Raw genomic sequence first — 18,804 nt, forward strand, 5'->3', positions numbered from 1 at the left:
TTTTTGTTGTTGTTTGATGTCACATTAAACTTTATTACTGAAATTGCTTTAGTTCATGTACAGTATGTCAACGTAAACACTTCTATAAACATTTTAAATGTAGTGGAATCTATTCTACCACCACACTCCTCTATGAACGTAAACATAAAGTTGAAATATATCTTTTCAGCATCCATGATCTTTTTCAACAAACACCGAAAGTGAAGCTTTGTAAAAGTGGAACTTGTGGTAATACAGAGATAGCAATGCATTTCATGGGTTATCTATTAAAGTGGCTAATCATTGTTTTTTCATTTTAAAGGAATATGAAGTTATAAAGTGTCAAAATACAATATTTCATGCTTTTCTTTTGGGCGGAATCTCAGTTCTTTTCAATGCCGTTTTATTAGCATCAGGACAAATTAACACTACAGACTGGTGGCAGATTTATTTAGAAATATGCATAGTATCAGCTATGTGTTGCTAGAACAACTTTAATGCACTGGTTTTGGCACTGATTGAAGTCTCCAGTGCTCTGCTTGAGGGAAGAAGCACTATTCTTCCAAATGATAATCCCACATTTACTGTTTTGATTAAGGTATGGAATAAAATTAGGCTGATCATGTTAATGTACAAAAAAAAAATCCTAAAAAAACAGTAATATTCCGGCAGCTGGGGCGCCAAAATAATACCAGAAAATAACAGAAAATAACTTTCACATGAAAATACGGTTATTTTCAGTAATGACAATACAGTTTGTTGCCCTAATTTTACATGGGATTTTGCCTCTTTCAAGTGCTTTTATACATTAAATTAGGAACATTTTAATGTTATTAAACAATGAAATTACCTATAAGCAAGGTCAATGAATCCGGCAATATGAATAATAATACTTCAATGTACAGAAATATACAGTTAACAGTTGGTTTAAATAATAAAGGATTGCATTCATATCGCGCTCATTGAGACCCTCAACGCGTTTTACAATTCCACAATTCCCCTCTGGCCATCACCAGTAGGTGGTGAAGTGTCTTGCCCAAGGACACAACGACCGAGGGCTCGAACCGGCAACCTTCTGATTACAAGGCGAACTACCAACTCTTGAGCCACGATCGCCCTAAATAACAATAATAAGAATTATTATTTGATGTAAAAAAAAGTTCATGAGAATCATATATTTTTCCATAGCATTACATTTGAATTTAACAGTTCAATCGTTCAAATAACGGACAAATATTTGTGAAATTATGATACATTTGTGAATGTATTTTAACAATAATACATTTAAAAAACAAGAAAATTATGTTTTATTACATTTATAGTGATTTTACGTTAATTTACATTTGATATGTAAAATCACAGTCTATGGTGTGTTAGTTACAGCAGGGCCCAAGAGCAGACATGGGCAAGGAGATGTGACATGACTTAACAAAAGGCGAACCTTTATTATGGCTGATGACAGAAGGCAAAAACAAAAGCTAAGACGAGTGCAGGCAAGACAACTAAACTGGAAAACAGACTAAGAAAAACCTATGAAACTGTGATAAAGCTATGAAACTTCAAGAACTAATTCTATGACTGTGAGAACTGTGACGACTATGACAAGACATAACTGGGAAGGTTACACAGACGACGCGACACAGACTGAATGAAACACAGAGACTAAATACACATAAGGGATGATCAAGGGAAGTGGCCACACATGGGAGCACAGCTGACACACATGAACCTAATGACAGGACAGGGGAAGTGAAACTAAATACAATGAAAAAAGAGGACTCTTTCAAAATAAAACAGGAAACATGATGAGACAGACCAAACAACATGGGTTGACAACATGAGACATGGAACACAAAGTGTAAACAAGACTAAGATCCAGGGAAAGGGGAAATGAGGAGATCCAATAAACAGAACTAATTCTGAACAACTTAGGGGTGTAAGAGAGCTAGACGAGCTTAACCCAAACAATAAATGACAAAACACAAAGACTCAAGTTCTAACTGATAACGCAAAAACAACTTAACATTTCCCCATACTAAACAGAAATACACAATATATAATGAACTCAAAATGCTGGGTCACAGACCCAGCCATGACAGTCCAGTCCTGATTCGTTGTTGGTCTCTGTTCTTGATGTGCTGGTGTTGTGAAGGATACTTCCCAGTTTGATTCTGGGAGGAGTCTTAGTGTCACATTGGGCAATGCACTCAGGGAACCATGCACAAATATTTTTGGCAGTGTGCAGCAATACTGTAATATTGCATTCTAATGAAACACTTGTATGTGTAATAAACAGATGTCACAGGAATGTCAAGGATTTGTTTTCATTTTCTGTTTCTTCTTGCTTTGCTGCTGCGTGACCGCTTTTTTAACTCTTCTATCACAGCTATTCACAGCTTCCTTGGTTCTTAAGTACACCTTTCTGTTTTGAATGTACTTATCTAGTGCCGCTTACTGTTTTTCCAAGTACTTTTTCCAATAAAGAATAATTTAACTGTGGTACTAACTAGCTGTGCTATTGAAAATATGTCAAAACTGTTTCACATTTATGCTGTGAGACATTTTTGGAAACTGTTTCGCTTTTTCATGATTTTTAACATGAAACTGAATTTTTTCTGATGTTTTAAAACCCTGTTTACAGAAAGAGACTGTGGAAATTAGGAAATGAAACAAATGAATAAATATTAACTCTTGTTTTTATAATTGTCAAAACCCGAAGTCACAGTGAAAAACAAAGTCTGACATTTTACACGGTGTCCCAGTTCTTTGGAAGTGTGGTTTTTGTAGTTTGTTCTGGTTTGTGTTTTTCAGCACACAATATAAATGCAGTTTTTTGTTTTTTTTTTGTTATCAAACTCTGCTTTGGTCAAAAAAGTGAATAAACTGTATATGAAACGAAACGGCGTAGTAGGGATCGGTTAACGTAGCTTCATGACCTCACTTTAGGAGCCACTGATCTATGTAGCTCCTCAGTAAAGGGTCCGCCTCTGCTGGGGATTCTGGTACCAGTGTGCTCTCCCCTCACGACGCCTGTCCCAGCAGTTGGACCCTTCATCACCCCTTCCCAGTTGGGTCCAATCTTGTAACTTCACACCAGCCTCTCAAGTGGGCAAAGTCATACCACATTAAAGAGACCGTTTGACTTAAAGCCTCTGCTGAACCCCCCCCAAACCACAAGACTCCCTGTAACAACCCCTGCCGCTACTGTCATATCCCATTGCACTCAGTCATATTTTTATTAATATCTCGCTGCCTAGCGTTCGTTCTTGAGTCTCTGGCACTTCCAGAAAGGTTGGGTAAGAGAAGTGGGGGAGGCAAAGAGGAGAGAAGGAGGTAGGGCAAGGGTAGAGGGAGTAGGAATGAGAGGAATATGTGACAGCATTATTCATTGTCTTTGAGTGAGTTTGAACCCATGTGCAGCTATACTGGTGAACAAAATTGCTCAGAAGGCTTGACAATGTGCCAGTATTTGATATCGACCGACCAACAGTGTCTGTGTGGAGAGTTTAAAAGTTTTTCCCATTGTGATTAGATGTCAGTAGATGGAATTTCATCTCTCAGAAAGTAAGCGTTGAATTTTATGGAAAATTTGTTTATCCTGTACCACTTTAACGGTATCGATCAGAACTTAATCCTTTCAGCCGTTCTCATAAATACCTTAAAAAAACCTGAGATGTCAACATCAATAAACATTACACCAGCATTGGCCAAGTGAATATAGGAGCCTAGCAAACAAACAAGATATGGAAAATAAAGGAAAACCAGCTCTAGCAGGCAAAGAAAGGCCTGTTTGTGTTCCCAGAGCCGCCTCCTCATGCTTTCGCTCAATTCTTTGCCTGATGAAATGGAGACTCTGGCTTGGTATTCCTCTCTCCCTGCCAGAAACCACAGAGTGACAAAATCTGTGGGGTGTCATAAACGAGTGAAGCCAGGGGGAGAAAGGGAGGAGAAAGGTGGTTGCGAAGCCGGGATGCAACCAAAGACAGTCGGATCCATCTGGTCCTGATAAGGCAGAGTGGAAAACAGATGAGTGCGGTGAGGCAGATGGTGGGTTTGGGGGGGGAGTGGGATGAGGCTAGAGAGTGGATCTGTTTAGGAGGATATACTGCCTAGCGTGCCATATCAGGCCCCCTCCCCGTTTCTCCTCAACCTAGCGCTCTCACTTCATTCCTGCCTGCCCGAGTGGACTTGAGCAACAGTTTGTTGCCTGAGGAAAGAACAAAAGAGAGGCGGAGGCAACAAAAGAAAGACTGTTTGCCCCTCTGTAGCTTTCTTTCTTCTTATGTCATTCCTTTACACATCTCTAATCCCTTGCTGGGTGCCATCTTTCATCACGGTGTACCCTGTGTGTATTATCCTATACAGAACACTTCCTATTGATACAATAAAGGCTGCCAGAAACACTTAGCCTTGGGAGCCTGTGTGTGATATGGTAGATGATACATGTGTGCAGAACCTGCCTGAAGAAAGAAATGGAACCTGCTGTTCTTACTGCCACAGTATCTCCCTGTAAAACTTCCCCACTTTATCTCAAGCATAATATAATGTACCAAAGTGACTCTTGCTGCTGTCTTTTCTTCCGAGAGACATAACTCCCTAAATCCTGTCCATCTGGATTCGCAGGAGATGACGCAGAAGGTGTCTGACCTGCTCTGCATGTGAGATGAAAACCACCCAAAGAGCCACTCTGCATTTGGAAATGAAATGTCAGGCTTTGAAGCAACAGCAGTGATATGGAGATGCAGTCCCACTGCTTCTACAAAAACCATAGAAGACATGAACTGCATTTATATTAGGCTGATTTAAAGAAAAAATATCTCTCTTTATCTATCTCTCGATCTATCTAGATAGCTAGATAAATAGAGCTAAAAGGCCCAGCCACCCAATGCATGTAGGCAAGGTGACCTGCTGAAGTTCAAACCAAGCATTGGAATGGGGAAAACTCCAATTTATGTGACTCTCGTGGTTGTTGATGGCAGATGGGCTGGTCTGAGTGTTTCAGAAATTCCTGAACTGCTGGGAGTTTCTCTAACAACCATCTCTAGAGTTTATAGAGATTGATGCGAAAAACTAAATATCGAGTGAGAGGTAGTTCTGTGGATGAGAATGCCTTGATGATGCTAGAGCTCGGAGGGGAATGGTCAGACTGCCTAATGGGAAGGCAACAGTCATTCAGATAAACGCCTGCTACAACCAGGGTATGCAGAAGACCATCTCAAACAGCTTCAACTCTTCTACGAAGGCTTTTCACAAGGTTTATGGGAATTTTTGACTGTTATAGAAGTGCATTTGTGGGGTCAGATACTGATGTTGGACGAGAAGGTCTGGCTCGCAGTCTCTGCTCTATTGGGTTCTATTGGGTTGAGGTCAGGACTCTGTGCAGGCCAGTCAAGTTCGTCCACACAAAACTCACTCATTCATGTCTTTATGTACCTTCGGGGACATTCCCAAACCGTTCTCACAAAGTTGGAACATGAAGTTGTCCAAAATGTCTGGATTATCTGAAGCATTAAGAGTTCCTTTCACTGGAACTAAGGGGCTGAGCCCAAATCTTGAAAAATAACCCCACACCATAATCTCCTCTTCACCAAACTTCAAACTTCAGACAGTGCAGTCAGAAAAGTACTGTTCTCTGGCAACCTTCAAACCCAGACCCATCCATTGGATTGCCAGACAAAGAAGCGTGACTCATCGCTCCAGCAAGCACATCTTCCCTACTCTAGAGTCCCGTGATGTTGTGCTTTACATCACTGCATTCAACGCTTTACATTGTGCTTGGTTTGGATGCAGCTGCATGGCCATAAAGCTCTCTGTGCACTGTTCTTGAGCTAATCTGAAGGCCAGATGAAGTTGGGAGGTCTGTAGCGACCAAATCTGCAGAAGGATGGTGACTTCTGACCATTATGTGGCTCAGCGTCCGCTGAACACTGTCTTTGATTTTATGTGGCCTACCACCATGTGGCCGGCGTTCACAATCACTTCCACTTTGTTATAATACCACTAACAGTTGACTGTGGAATATTTAGTTATGAGGAAATTTCACAACTGGACTTGCACAGGTGGCATCCTATCATGGTACCACGCTGGAATTCACTGAGCTCATTCATTCACAAATGTTTATAGAAGCAGTCTGCATGCCTAGGTGCTTGACTTTATACACTGTGGCCAAAGAAGTGATTGGAACACCTGAATTCAATGATTTAGATTGTGTGAGTGAATATTTATGATAATAAAATGTAGCTAGACACTTCTAGTTTCATTGTTTGTCTTTGGTTTCCTGTGGCAAATGACTTCCATCACTCACTCATGTTGCTTGGTCAGTTCAGAAGCTGCAACCTACAGACTTCCTGTTTTGAACAGACACAATCACTCACAGAAATTCTGTGACTGTATCCGCATAGCTGTCCTCTTTTCAAAACAGTAACTTGATATTTGCATGCATGTGACACCATTTGGTGACATCTGTAAATTGTCCCTACAAACCATTACACGAGTAACACTCTCCCAGAACGAGCTCTAAGTTTCCCAGAACTTGAGACCGTTAATGCAGTACTAGATTGATACATCCGCTTTTATGCAGTCATGTTTAGACACTGAAATATTTTCCTTTAACATATGCAAAACACATGTTTTGAGTCTCGATGGCAAAGATTCAAAAAAATGAATAAAAAGTAGACAGAATTACAGAAAGATTACAGAAATCCAGCCAAAACATAACCATGCTTCCCATAATTCAAATATATAAAGTCAGACATTAATTTCCTCCGACTTTGAAATCGAGATTCCATCAACGAGTTCACATTTAGCTTAAATCATAAACTTGCTTATACTGTAGCACGCGGCAAATTGATCTTATTTCAACGCCTAATTACATGCAGTAGATTTAAAACGGATACAAGTTTCAAACTTGTGCTGATGTGACATTTGATTAGCAGAATTTAGGGAGAACGACTTTAATCTTAAGCCCAAGTTGCTGCTGGCAGACGCCTCATAGTGCGTTACTGGGACAAAGCGGGGCTAATTTTCAGTAGCTCTTTCACTAAGCCTGACAGCACATGAGGGGAATGATGGCATAACCTGTGGTTTCTCAAAGAGGGGATTCAGAGTTTAGTCGGGAATTTTCCTCTTAAGATGGGAACACTGATAGGGCTTACGATTGAAAGTAACATATGGATCAAATAGAGGAGTTCCTTGATTTGATTTAGTTTCTCTTTGTCATTACTCATGTAGGGTAGAGATGTTTATTTAGGGTGTTGACGGCACTGATGTTTTACGTTTTTGTCTGTATATTCTTGTGGAATTACATGTTAATTTTTTAATTTTTGTTGGCGGAAATAATAAAAGAAGCTTTGGTCTTTACTAGAAAGATGTGAATTTAATGAGATTGCTTATATTTTAATCCACCTTGACAAAGATACTAAAACCTCAGATGAGCGATGCTTTTACGAGGCAGGTTAGCTGTTCCCCCTGCTTGCGCTCAAACTGTCAAACCTTTCTTCATAGAAGAAGAAATCAGATCCAAGAGTTCTTACATTGTTTGGAGTTTTGAGACAGATGGTTGTGGGGGTGGAACCATGTGCATGTTAAGCGGATGTGTGTGGGTTTGTGTGCGGAGATGACAAAGGGTGCAGGACTATGGTTTATTAGCCCACTGATGGAGTCTGATGGAGGGGGAACAGACCTCAAACAGCAGCCTGTGAGACGACCACAGAGGGTAAAGGTCACTGAGAAACTCTGGGTCATTAGAGTGATCACAGCCAAGAAACAAACCTCCGCACGCTTGAGAATAGCTGCCTTTTCAGCACAAAAACATCATTCCAGACATTTTTTTCTCTTTTTTGATGATTTGTTAACACACAAGCACATGATTGTATATTGCTTAATCCAGCGTGTAACATGTCATACAGTGCACCGGTGATCTTTTGTTAATCAGGCAGCTTTAGATGTTCCTGGACGAGCTGTCAAGCCTTGCTTAGTAATTCATGCTAATAAGCCTCTAGCCTCGATCCCCTTTTTGTCAGACTGTGTAAATAAACTTTTCAGATCGAGCCTTCATGCCAGCCGACAAGCACCTTTAGTTTTTACCACCAGAGTTTCGTTTATTTTGAGTCTAGACATCTGAAGTGACTCCCGAGCCGTGCCGCTGGAAGCCGTGACTCCTCAGAAGTAACAGAAAAGAGAAATAAAAGAGCGTGAAGTGTTTTCTTTGCCTTTGGTTTGTTTTCCAGTCTCCTTTCAAAATGAACTGGGGTTTGGAGTTGGCTGCTTCGCACATGGTGTGGTGGAAGGGATGGGGAGAGAGGGAGAAGTAAAAAAAGAAGTGAAAAATAAGCACATTTTACTACTGCAGACGTAGTGGAATCTTTCTACGCTATAAACAAAATACATTCAATTAGTGTTTTTCACTATGATACCTTTACTACTGTATATTTACTTGGCACATGGAGTCTATGACATGCCTCTCTCATCATTTTTCTAATAACAGAAATTTTAATTTGTAAAAAAAATCAAACATGTAGAGACTTAAGAGTTATAATGAGAGTCCAAGGTACAAACCAGGTATAACCATCATGGTTAATGCACCTTTGTCTAGATTCAAGTCGGCAATATAAGATAAGGAACAGTTAGCGTACTTTGTTGCTTTTTTAACACTTATAGACGTTATTTTTGCTGCTACAACCTGGCAGATGTTCACGATAGTCATAAATAGGTATAAATAAAGCCAAAACTCCTGCAGGCTGAGCCAGCCTAACTGACATTATGAGTACTTTCTATTGTTTAGCATTTACCTTTATCCCATAATTACTGCTTGTGGCCACGGTGGCTGCTGTTTAGCTAAACTTAACATAGTTTCACTTGAAGCAGTTGTCACCTTTTTAAGGCATTATAACAGTCTCTGTTGTACAAACTTATATTGTTCTCGGTTGAACAATACCCAACAAATTCCTTTGTGGTTTATTTTTTTATGGATTATTTATATGATCATTATAAATTAAACTGTTGTAGATGTATCCTAGGTCTTGCCTTGTTAATGCAGTGATGAGTTTTGGAGGATTCTGATAGAGTTTTGTCTCCACGCAGTCTATGAGCTGCTGTTTCAACAGCAAAACATCTGACATACAGTTTTCATGAACACTAAAACTGTCACCAGCGCTCCTTCCTACAAATCTACGATTGCATGAGGCAACGATCCATTTGCGAAATGCACCCTCCATGTTGTTCTAGCTTTACTGTTTTTAGTTGTGATTTGTGTTTGTGAGCTTTGCTCTGTTGGCTCTCTCGTGCCTGTGAATTATTTCCCTCTCAACAGGACTATGCTTTTTTTTTACTGGTTCTGATGAATCTGTCAGTGAATCACACCAGTTAACCTCCTGTAGCGCTATGCTGCAGGATGCTGAAATAATTTTCTCATAACTCATAGCTTCAGTGGCTCTGGGTCAGGGGGAGCTAGCTGTTGCACGCAGAAGCCCTTATGGGATGCGCACCGAAGAGGAACCAAAACTCAATAAACACAGCGTCTAGGGGGGGGTGGTAGTTCAAGGGTGCGCTTGTCATGACGGAGCCTACGGTGAGCGCTCCAGTGGCTGCTGGGGTTTTGATGCTGTAATGTGAAACGGCTGGGGAGGGAAGGAGGACCACAATTCCCTCTTTGTCTGGTCTCCACCCCAGCGTCACCCCATTCTCGTCTCCTCAGCGGACCTTCACAGTGCCCACACTCGTCATCTCCGTCTCCGTCTGTGTCCCCACGTATGCCACCCATCACGATGTCTTGATTGCTCGCACTCACTCGCACCCAGCCAAGTGTTACCGTTTTGAGTTCATATCTTTTCCTCTGGGCTTTTCTACCATCTGCATTCAGTTCATAATAATGTCAGTTACATAAAATAACACCAGCATTGAATCTGAGTAATGCGTCCTAATTCTCCTCTCTCGTTTTCTCTCCTTAGTCTCCGGTGGTGTCTGTGGGCTTTGCCAGGTTTCATCCCAACCTGGTGGTGGGGGGGACGTACTCAGGACAGATAGTCCTGTGGGATAATCGCAGTCATCGCCGGACCCCTGTCCAGAGGACCCCTCTGTCTGCTGCTGCACACACTGTAAGGATGATTTAAACTGTCAGTATGATACATTTATCATACAGTATGTAAAGGTTTATCTCTGCTTTACAATTAGAATTGTGATATTAACAGCAATACGTCTGCAGGAGATTATTTATTACTTTCCTTACTGTGTAGTTTTCCTGCGATGACACATCATTATTAAAACCTGGAAGGCAGAACAGTTTCAGTATTTAACAGTTATTTTTTAGCAGGATTGTTTACCCAAAATTCTGGATAGCTCCTTAAATCATAGAGTAGTTACATTGCACCAATCCATCCTTCTCTACAGCCATTCACAGTATAATCAAACTAGGGAAAACCCTTGCTCAAGGCTGTGCCACGACCAAAATTAGTGCCACCGTGTGCAGTGGATTTATGGTTTTTTGTGTAGCGGCCTTCAGATGGGGTCAAGTTGGCAATTACATGCAATCTGTGATAAATCAGCAAGCATCGCAGATCTGCTGCCATGTGCATTGATAATCTTTTCCCCGAGTATGATGATCCTGACACAAACAGCTAAGAGTGATAAGCTAGGTCATTTTAGCTAATTAGCACTCACTATTGCTTTGTAAACTGTGATCTTCTTGTTCTTCACCTCCTAAATGAAAGACCTGAGATCCAAATTACAAATAGCGGTCTGTTAAAAGTGTATTATTGTACACTCTTATCCTGACGGCAGTGCAACAAAGAGCATTCACAACAAGAAACTGCTAAAATGGATCTCCAGCAGGGACGTAATTGTTCTCTAGTGATTAAAATATTGCAGTGGATTCTGTATGTGGATCAAAAGTGCCCAATTTCCATTAATCTTCTTTTGAGAGGTCATTTAAATGTTCTTTGATTGAAAATTAATTTTAGTGGAGGGTTGTTGGAACCGTGTTTTGCTCTTCAGAGCTCTGTGTGAGTCACGTGACTGAAAACTAAATTGTTAATTTGGTTAAAAGTGTTGAAATACACTTAGGCCAACATGGGGAAAAAAAGCAGATAAACACTTTTTTTAATCCAAAAATTCAGACGTATGAATATGATAAAAAGATTTTGATTGCACCAATTACACTGAATGATTTTTATATGATAATCTGTATTCTTGGGTCTGTCTGCACTTAGACATAAACTTGATAAAAGCAAGACATAACTGAAAGAGCAGCTCAGTTCAGCTATAGCAAATTACTGTTGAATATAAACTAACGATATCTTAAGAACCCAGCTTGTTTATAATCACAGCTACAGTAGACACACACATTGTTACATGCCATCCATACTGTAGCTTTAAACGGGCTGCGGGCTCTAATAATGAGGCTGCCACTCTCCCGTTAGTGGGTACAGCATGCTAGCATGGTGCTGATTGCTGAATGGATTCTTTGTGCGACCCGGCGCACAAATCAATTACTGCTCAGTAATGATATAATGGCTTCACACACTCGTGGATTTGAACAGCAGCACATGTCTGAAACGTAGGGTGATTTAAAAGGACGAATGCACACTGGCATGTGAGCTGTCTGCATCTCTTGGCCCCAAAAAGCATCTAATGACATCATGTGCTAAAGGGGAAAAAACATGTGATCATTACAGGACAATGTTTATTCGTTTCATAAATAGTGGAATATCACAATTAATGACATGGTGATGCTGCTGACAGCCTGCTACAATTAGGACTGTTTCAGCTATTTTTTGTACAAGAGAAATTGTTATGCTTCAGTTCAAAGAGGCTAATAATTAAGAACTATAATGTGATCACAATGTATTATCCTAAACGATGTTGTTGTAATTATACTACAGTTGATAACAGCTTTTTTGTATTGTGCACGGGTAAATCTTCACCCAAATCCATTTGTTTGTCTCTGCGTATGATCGTGTGTGTTTGTCTAGCACCCAGTGTACTGCGTGAATGTGGTCGGCACACAGAACGCCAACAACCTGATCACCGTGTCCACAGACGGCAGGATGTGCTCCTGGAGTCTGGACATGCTCTCCCAGCCTCAGGTACACAAAACTCTTACCGCACATTAGTGAAGCAGTCCACACAACCTGCCAGCAGCATTTAAAAAAAACAACAACTTTTTTTCACTCACTAATGCTGTTTTGTTGTAAAAATGCAGGTTTATGCTATATCCACTCTAATATAATGTGTGTAGGAGACCATGGAACTGGTGTACAATAAATCCAAACCCGTGGCAGTGACATGCATGGCCTTCCCCACGGGAGACGTTAACAACTATGTGGTCGGGAGCGAGGAGGGCACTGTGTACACTGCATCCAGACATGGCAGGTTGGTTAATGAAACATGTATTCTTAAACACAGATATGCATTAAAGTTCACCAAACGTCTGCTGAATATGAAACAGTGCTCATATAATTTATAATTATAGAATATTAGAATTATAACATTAGCAAAGTTTAAGAGGATGATTGTCCCTAAATTAGATTACATTTAAGTAACTTAAAACTTAAAATGTGATTACAAATGAAGTTCTCCCTCTTTTGGAGGGAATTTTGGGCTAATGGTCGCAGTTCCAGATGTTGCCTTGTGCGTTTTCCCTCTCCAGTAAGGCAGGTATCTGTGAGATGTTTGAGGGCCACCAGGGGCCCGTCACAGGCATCAGCTGTCACAGCGCGGTGGGCACCGTCGACTTTTCCCACCTCTTTATCACGTCCTCGTTCGACTGGACCGTCAAACTCTGGAGCACCAAGGTACAATGTGGGAGGTGTGTGTTAGTGTGTGTGAGGGAGCGAGAGAGAGGGGATGTGGAGAAAGAAAGGTTGTGCGGGGGGTTGATTGTGACCTCCAAGAGGTTTTTAAGCAGATCCTGAGAGGGAGAGAGAATGAACTAGTGAAGAGGGAAGGTTGAGTAGAGAGGTCTCGTACAACTTGTGTGTTTCTCTACATATATGTTTGAATAAGCTGTTATTGTGCGTATATGGGTACTCTGTGTGTGTGTGCGTTTGTAGGGAAAGTATTCACTGCTAACTACAGACTGTATATAAGGATGGTTTTAGCCTCCAGAGCTAATAACATAGAAAATCTGCAGTCTATGAGCTCACTTCATTTATAACTTCATTTATGAGTTTATGTTCTAATTTGTACTTTCAGCTCTTATGTTAATATAACATAGTGTTGATTTGGTAAATTATGCCCCCGATGTAAATTGGGATACGTTTTAGGAAGACCTACTTTGTGATACTGTACGATCGTGTATTATCACTGTGTCTCAGACAGAGCCACCACTCGCTGTTCACCTCCAGCTTCAAAACATCAAATTGGGGACGATCAAAGTGTTCAGGTCAAACAAGAAGCAGCCTCTGGAGGTGAAACATGATCCCAACACAGAAGTGGAAAAAATTGCAGTTCCTTTAGGTGCCACTCGAGGCGTGCTCCAAAAGGGACTCCATTCCCATAGATTTCACATTTAAGATATAGAGACTCGACCTGAGTAATGGAGTTTGTGTAACTGAGTACATCTCCATTGATATGACTACTGCCTACCACGGTGAGTCTTGGAACCAGACCTTTTCACTGTGTCGGCACTGTTGGTGAGTTTTCGATTATCTGATGGATGTTCTGTGATACAGCAAATCAAAATGAATTTATGCATCCGTTTTGTTGAGTAAAATGATCCTCTTTAATTAGGCTAATACAAAGCAATAATTAGCTTATAGACAATTTGCTGCTCTGAACCATTCATGTGTTAATACAGTGTTACAATCTTCAACTGGTGTATATCTCACCCCAAGCACACCCAAGAGCAACACCTCTACAGTTGAGACCAAAGTGAATATGTTTGGTATTAAAACCAAACATAGCATATCAGCACAAACATCTCATACCAACAGTCAAGGACGGTGGTGGAGGCATGATTTAGGCTGGGCACCTTGCAGTCATTCATTCGACCATGAAGTCCTTTGTGTACCAAAGTATTCTAGAGTCAAATATGAGGCCATCTGTCTGCAGCTACACCAAAATCAAGGTATTGCAATGACCCAAAGTCCAGATGTCCACCTGATTGAATCCATCCAAACCTCAATTAACTGAAGCAACACTATAAAGAAGGATGGGCCAGAATTCCTCCATAATGATGTGAGAGACTGATAAAGTCACACAGAAAACAATTAGTCCACATTATTGCTGTTAAAGGTGGTTCTACTGAGTTATGGATGTAGTCCTATGAAAACTTCCTTCTTCAGAAAACCGCACGTGCGCCTGTGCATTGCACCGGTAGGGTTTATGGATGTAACCACTTGTTAAGCTAATGTTAGCTGCTAACGTTACCTCTGGCTTTGAAAAAACAGCATGGCAGCAGCCAAAACACTAACATTGAAGCTTTAAAATACAGAGTCCAAAACCAGTGGGTGACATCGCTGTGCCTGCATCCATCTTATATATACAGTCTGTGTTAATCATCAGTAACCATCATCATTATTATTATTACCTGGTTTCAGCCTGTCAAGCAATTTCCTCTTAGGCTGCGCTCTGTTTCTAGTAAGAGCCAGTTAACCTGCTCTTTCTTTGGAGACAGCAGGTGAACCACTAGTATTACAGATGTCAGATATCTACATTGCTTCAGAGAAATGTGTGCCTCCAATGGCAAAAGTCACAAGAGCACAAACAGCTCCACACACGATTCTTAGCTTACTTCAATTAATAAGACCTATTATAAGTGTAATTATAGTTAGTTAATCTTCCAGTAGTCCATTATTCAACATTATGCACTCCACACTGTATATAAATGCCACTTGTTTTGCACATATTCAACTCTGTATATTTTATATATTTTATTATTATTATTATTATTATTATTATTATTATTATTATTATTATTATTTATTTATTTATTTATTTATTTTTTTTTACTATTTAATTTGTAAAAATGTGTATACACACACACACACACACGTAGGAAAATATTTAGTATACACATCCAGAAATGCATACACTATTATATATTGTACATATATTTATTAGTTTCAGGTTGGCCATTCTTGTATTTTGCTCGTTTGTGTTGTTGTGTTTGCACATCTCTGTTGCTTGTGGGGCTCGCACACAAGAATTTCACTCGCATGTGCTGTGCCAGTGTGCCTGCACATGTGATGTGACAATAAAAGTGATTTGATTTGATTTGATTTGATTTAAATGAAACTACAAATACTTGCACTTACAAAGAGACTGTCAGCTGTTGTTCAAGTTTCCGTAGAAATATTTTGCTGAGAGACAGCGTAGGATCTGTTTTTTTTTTATTTAAGGCTTGCTTGTTGCACCTAATCTGACGTGTGTGTGTGTGTATTGTATGTGTGTGTTTTTCTGGTTTGTCCTGGGTGTACATGTGTGAAAGTCCCTTGTTTGTATGTGTGGGTGTCCCTCCTACTCAACTATCACTGCAAAACACAAATGCACTGATGGGATAGTGCTGGCTGCTGTCTGCAGGCACACTTAGTGAACCTAAGTCAGACCCACTCTAAAGGTGGGCGCTCCTCCTCTCGCTGGTTTTGAGTGACCTCATCCTCTCAGTGCTGTTGTTCTCCTTTCAAACCAGTGTTATGAATTCCATTTGGCAGCATTTCAGAAGCGGTAAAAAGCAAACAGCCACTATTTCTGTCAGAGTAAGGCTGGTGAATAAAAAAAAAAATAAAATAAAAATCTCGGCTAATACAGTGAAAGGACACTGCTGTGGTGGTGAAACAGAAGTTTTGGCTTAGGTGTATATGACATATTGCACAGAAAGGTGTAGGAAATGGATACTCATGTAGTAACCACAGGGTAAATGGAACAATTAGCCACAACTAATATGAAAAATGTTAAGTAGAATTTAAATATGATTATGATGAGTGGCTTGATTAGAAACAGTAAAGCTGTAGAAATGTACAATGTATAAATTTGAGGGTATGAATAATTAAAACTGCTAATGGTCAAAAAATGAAAATAAGGTTACATTAGCTAGCTAAAGTTATCGCTAGTAGTAGAAGTACTGGAACTAATGGGTGAGTTGGGATGTCATTCACTAACAATAAAGCCAGAAACATGATGGATAATAGCTTAATTAGCTAGCTAGAATTATTATTATGAATGATTGTTGGAAATTGTTATCTTAGGCAATGTTTCTGGCTACTAGCTTATGGCTAGTGACTGAATTTGCTAGCTGATTGTATAAATAGTAGAGATAGCTAGCAAATTGTTACAGTTGCCTGTAATTTGCATGGAAGACACCAACTTCTCTACAAACACTCGCAATCCAAAGCTTTTTGCAACCAATTTCACTTCTCACTAACCAGTCAGGGAATATGTTTTTCCTTAATGACCAGTGGTTGCCAGGGCATCACAGACTGGTTGTTTACGAGACCTTAGCTGATAAATGGCTTGCTGAATGTAATCACAAAAAGCGGTAAGGTGAGAGTAGTCAGGGTCAGCATTAAAATGAAACGTTTTAAACGTGTGTGTGTGTTCCTGATGAAGGCTATCTGAGGCCTGAACGATCCAAGAGGTTAAAAGAAGATTGATATTAGGAATATGAATTAAAGCTGAGGTGCAAATAACAAAAGAAAATGTGACAATCAGTTTTTACTATTAATCAGTTAATGGTTAGTAGTAAAAATTTATGCTAATTTTGAATTACAGAGGTTATCATGATACATACATGCATAGGGTGATATCGTGTACAGCCCAAAATCAGAGGCATACCTCCTTGGTGTAGTAAAAATACATAATTCATATTGCATATCAGCTTTATGCAGGATCCAGTTACAGTTTTCATTCTTGGCTGTGACAGCCAATAAAGCACTCTGATGACTTTTAGCCCATGTTAGCATGCAGCCAGTCCATAAGTCTTGTGCAGCGGGTCCCGTGACACATATTAAAACATTTCTGTGGATTTTCATCAGAAGAGTGTGTTATTTTTCAGGATTTGGGAATTCCCTTTCCTTTGAGGGTCACCACAGGAATGTGTGTCTGTCTCTTATCCCACATAACCCATATTTGTGTGTGGGCAGGAGGAATACCTGAGTGTGCGTGTGTGTGTGTGTGTGTAAATACAGACACACCACACATGCCTCATGGTACACCTTAAGCAAGCTGCCTTTGCTTGCCTAAAATCCCCTTGAGGTTTGCCTTCAGCCCTCCAATCATAAGCATCACAAACTGTTTTGAACACACGCGCGCATGCACGTTTGCAGCAAATTTCCTCTGCATTCACGTGCGTTTGCCCTCACGGTTCAAAAAGGCCGTCCTACAGACGTCTGCGTATGTTTTTACACTCAGCGGTGCAAATATTGTGGTTAGTGAAACCATTCTGAGTCGGCCAGAGTGTGAAGATGTCGCGACCGCTGGGAGTGGGTTTATGATTGTGCATAACTTGAACCACCTTGCACGCTTGACCCCAAAACCAGCATCTATGAAATGATTGGATGGAGCACAATTACTCCACTGTTGCTGTTCTTAAGAAGGTAATCAAAGGCCTGCGTCCCTGTCGGGTCAGATGATTGTTAGCGAGCGTTTATAATATTTCAGGTGAACATCTGTAGATACGCTGACTCGTCACTTCATTAGTTACAGCTTGTTACCACCAGGTTTGACCCCCTTTTACCTTCAAAACTGTCTTAATTCTTTGTGGCATTGTTTCAAAACACTGCTGGAAACGCCCTGAGACATTTTGGTCTATACTGACATGACAGCACCACGCAGTTACGACAAATTTGTGTCTGCACATCCATGATATGAATCTCCCATGTCACCACATCCCAAAGGTCTTTTGAGTGCAGCGTTAAGTTCAAGCTTTGCGACACATCGTTCCTTCCTATCAGCTCAAAGCAGTCTGGCCATTCTCCACTGACCACTGCCATCAACAAGCCATTTTCACTCACAGAACTGCTGCTCACTGAATACTTTCTCTTTTTCAGACCATCCTCTGCAAACCCAGTTGAGACAGTTGTGCTCACTTTGAATTTTAGCAGGTCATCTTGACCATGACATGGTCAAGCGTATGTCAGGAGAAAAAACGTTTTGGTTGGGATCTTGCAGCACAGCGCATGAAGGAAGAATTTCTCATTTAAGGACAGCATCTCCATTCCCTTGGGGCGCATGTTTATTAAAACTATCAAACTAGTGCGATTTTTGAGATGCAAATGCAGCGAGGATAGAAGCGGTGAAATTATATGACTGGCTGCTGCTGAGATGAGTGTTTTGGATCCCTATGGATGGCTGCGTGATGAGATGTTTTCTGAGAGAACGGCTTCCTCCTTGACATTTTGATTTCCGAGACAGTTAATGCAATTTGATATTTTATTATTAATGCCAAGGTGGTGCCTGCATTTTTGGCAACGATATCCAAATGATTGAATGCTAAACTTGCATTAGGTTCTCATTTTTTGTCATTGCTTCACTGTGATGCTAAATATCAGTGCCCAGTTTTTCAGTGTTGGTTTTCAGGCTTGTCAAGGCTCTGCAGCTTTTCAGCACAGAAAAGATAATGACATCCAGTTACTTCATGTGTGGCGCCACAAGGATTAAGCTTCATTTAAAGATTAGTTTAAAGACTTATTCACCTAAATTATCTTCCTTAAAATTGGTAGATATAGACAAAATAGTAGTTTACATTATGAGTACCCAGTATAATACCGAGAGGGCTTTATTCATCTTATTTTGTCTTCCAGGTTTATTCATTACTTTGAGTCACGGCCAAATGACACATAGGACAAATTTCAGAAAGTTACCTTGAATGGGAAACAGAGGTGTTTTGCTTCA

General features: G+C 40.3%; 1 protein-coding gene across 20 annotated transcripts in view; it reads left to right on the forward strand.

The window, feature by feature from the left end:
• dync1i1a (dynein cytoplasmic 1 intermediate chain 1a) overlaps positions 1–18,804 on the forward strand; it is a 66,754-nt gene that overhangs the window by 34,309 nt on the left and 13,641 nt on the right. For 17 of the 20 annotated variants that reach the window (XM_026155370.2, XM_080296050.1, XM_080296058.1 and 14 more), the window contains 4 exons: positions 9,927–10,073; positions 11,946–12,059; positions 12,212–12,345; positions 12,623–12,767. In XM_026155370.2, the coding sequence (XP_026011155.2) occupies positions 9,927–10,073; positions 11,946–12,059; positions 12,212–12,345; positions 12,623–12,767 (540 nt within the window). Of the gene's footprint in view, positions 1–9,926; positions 10,074–11,945; positions 12,060–12,211; positions 12,346–12,622; positions 12,782–18,804 lie in introns of all 20 variants that reach the window. The other 3 variants (XR_013904541.1, XR_013904542.1, XR_013904543.1) reach the window with 2 other exon arrangements.

The sequence above is a fragment of the Astatotilapia calliptera genome, chromosome 22 (genome assembly GCF_964374335.1).
Source record: "Astatotilapia calliptera chromosome 22, fAstCal68.1, whole genome shotgun sequence".
Classification (NCBI taxonomy): domain Eukaryota; kingdom Metazoa; phylum Chordata; class Actinopteri; order Cichliformes; family Cichlidae; genus Astatotilapia; species Astatotilapia calliptera.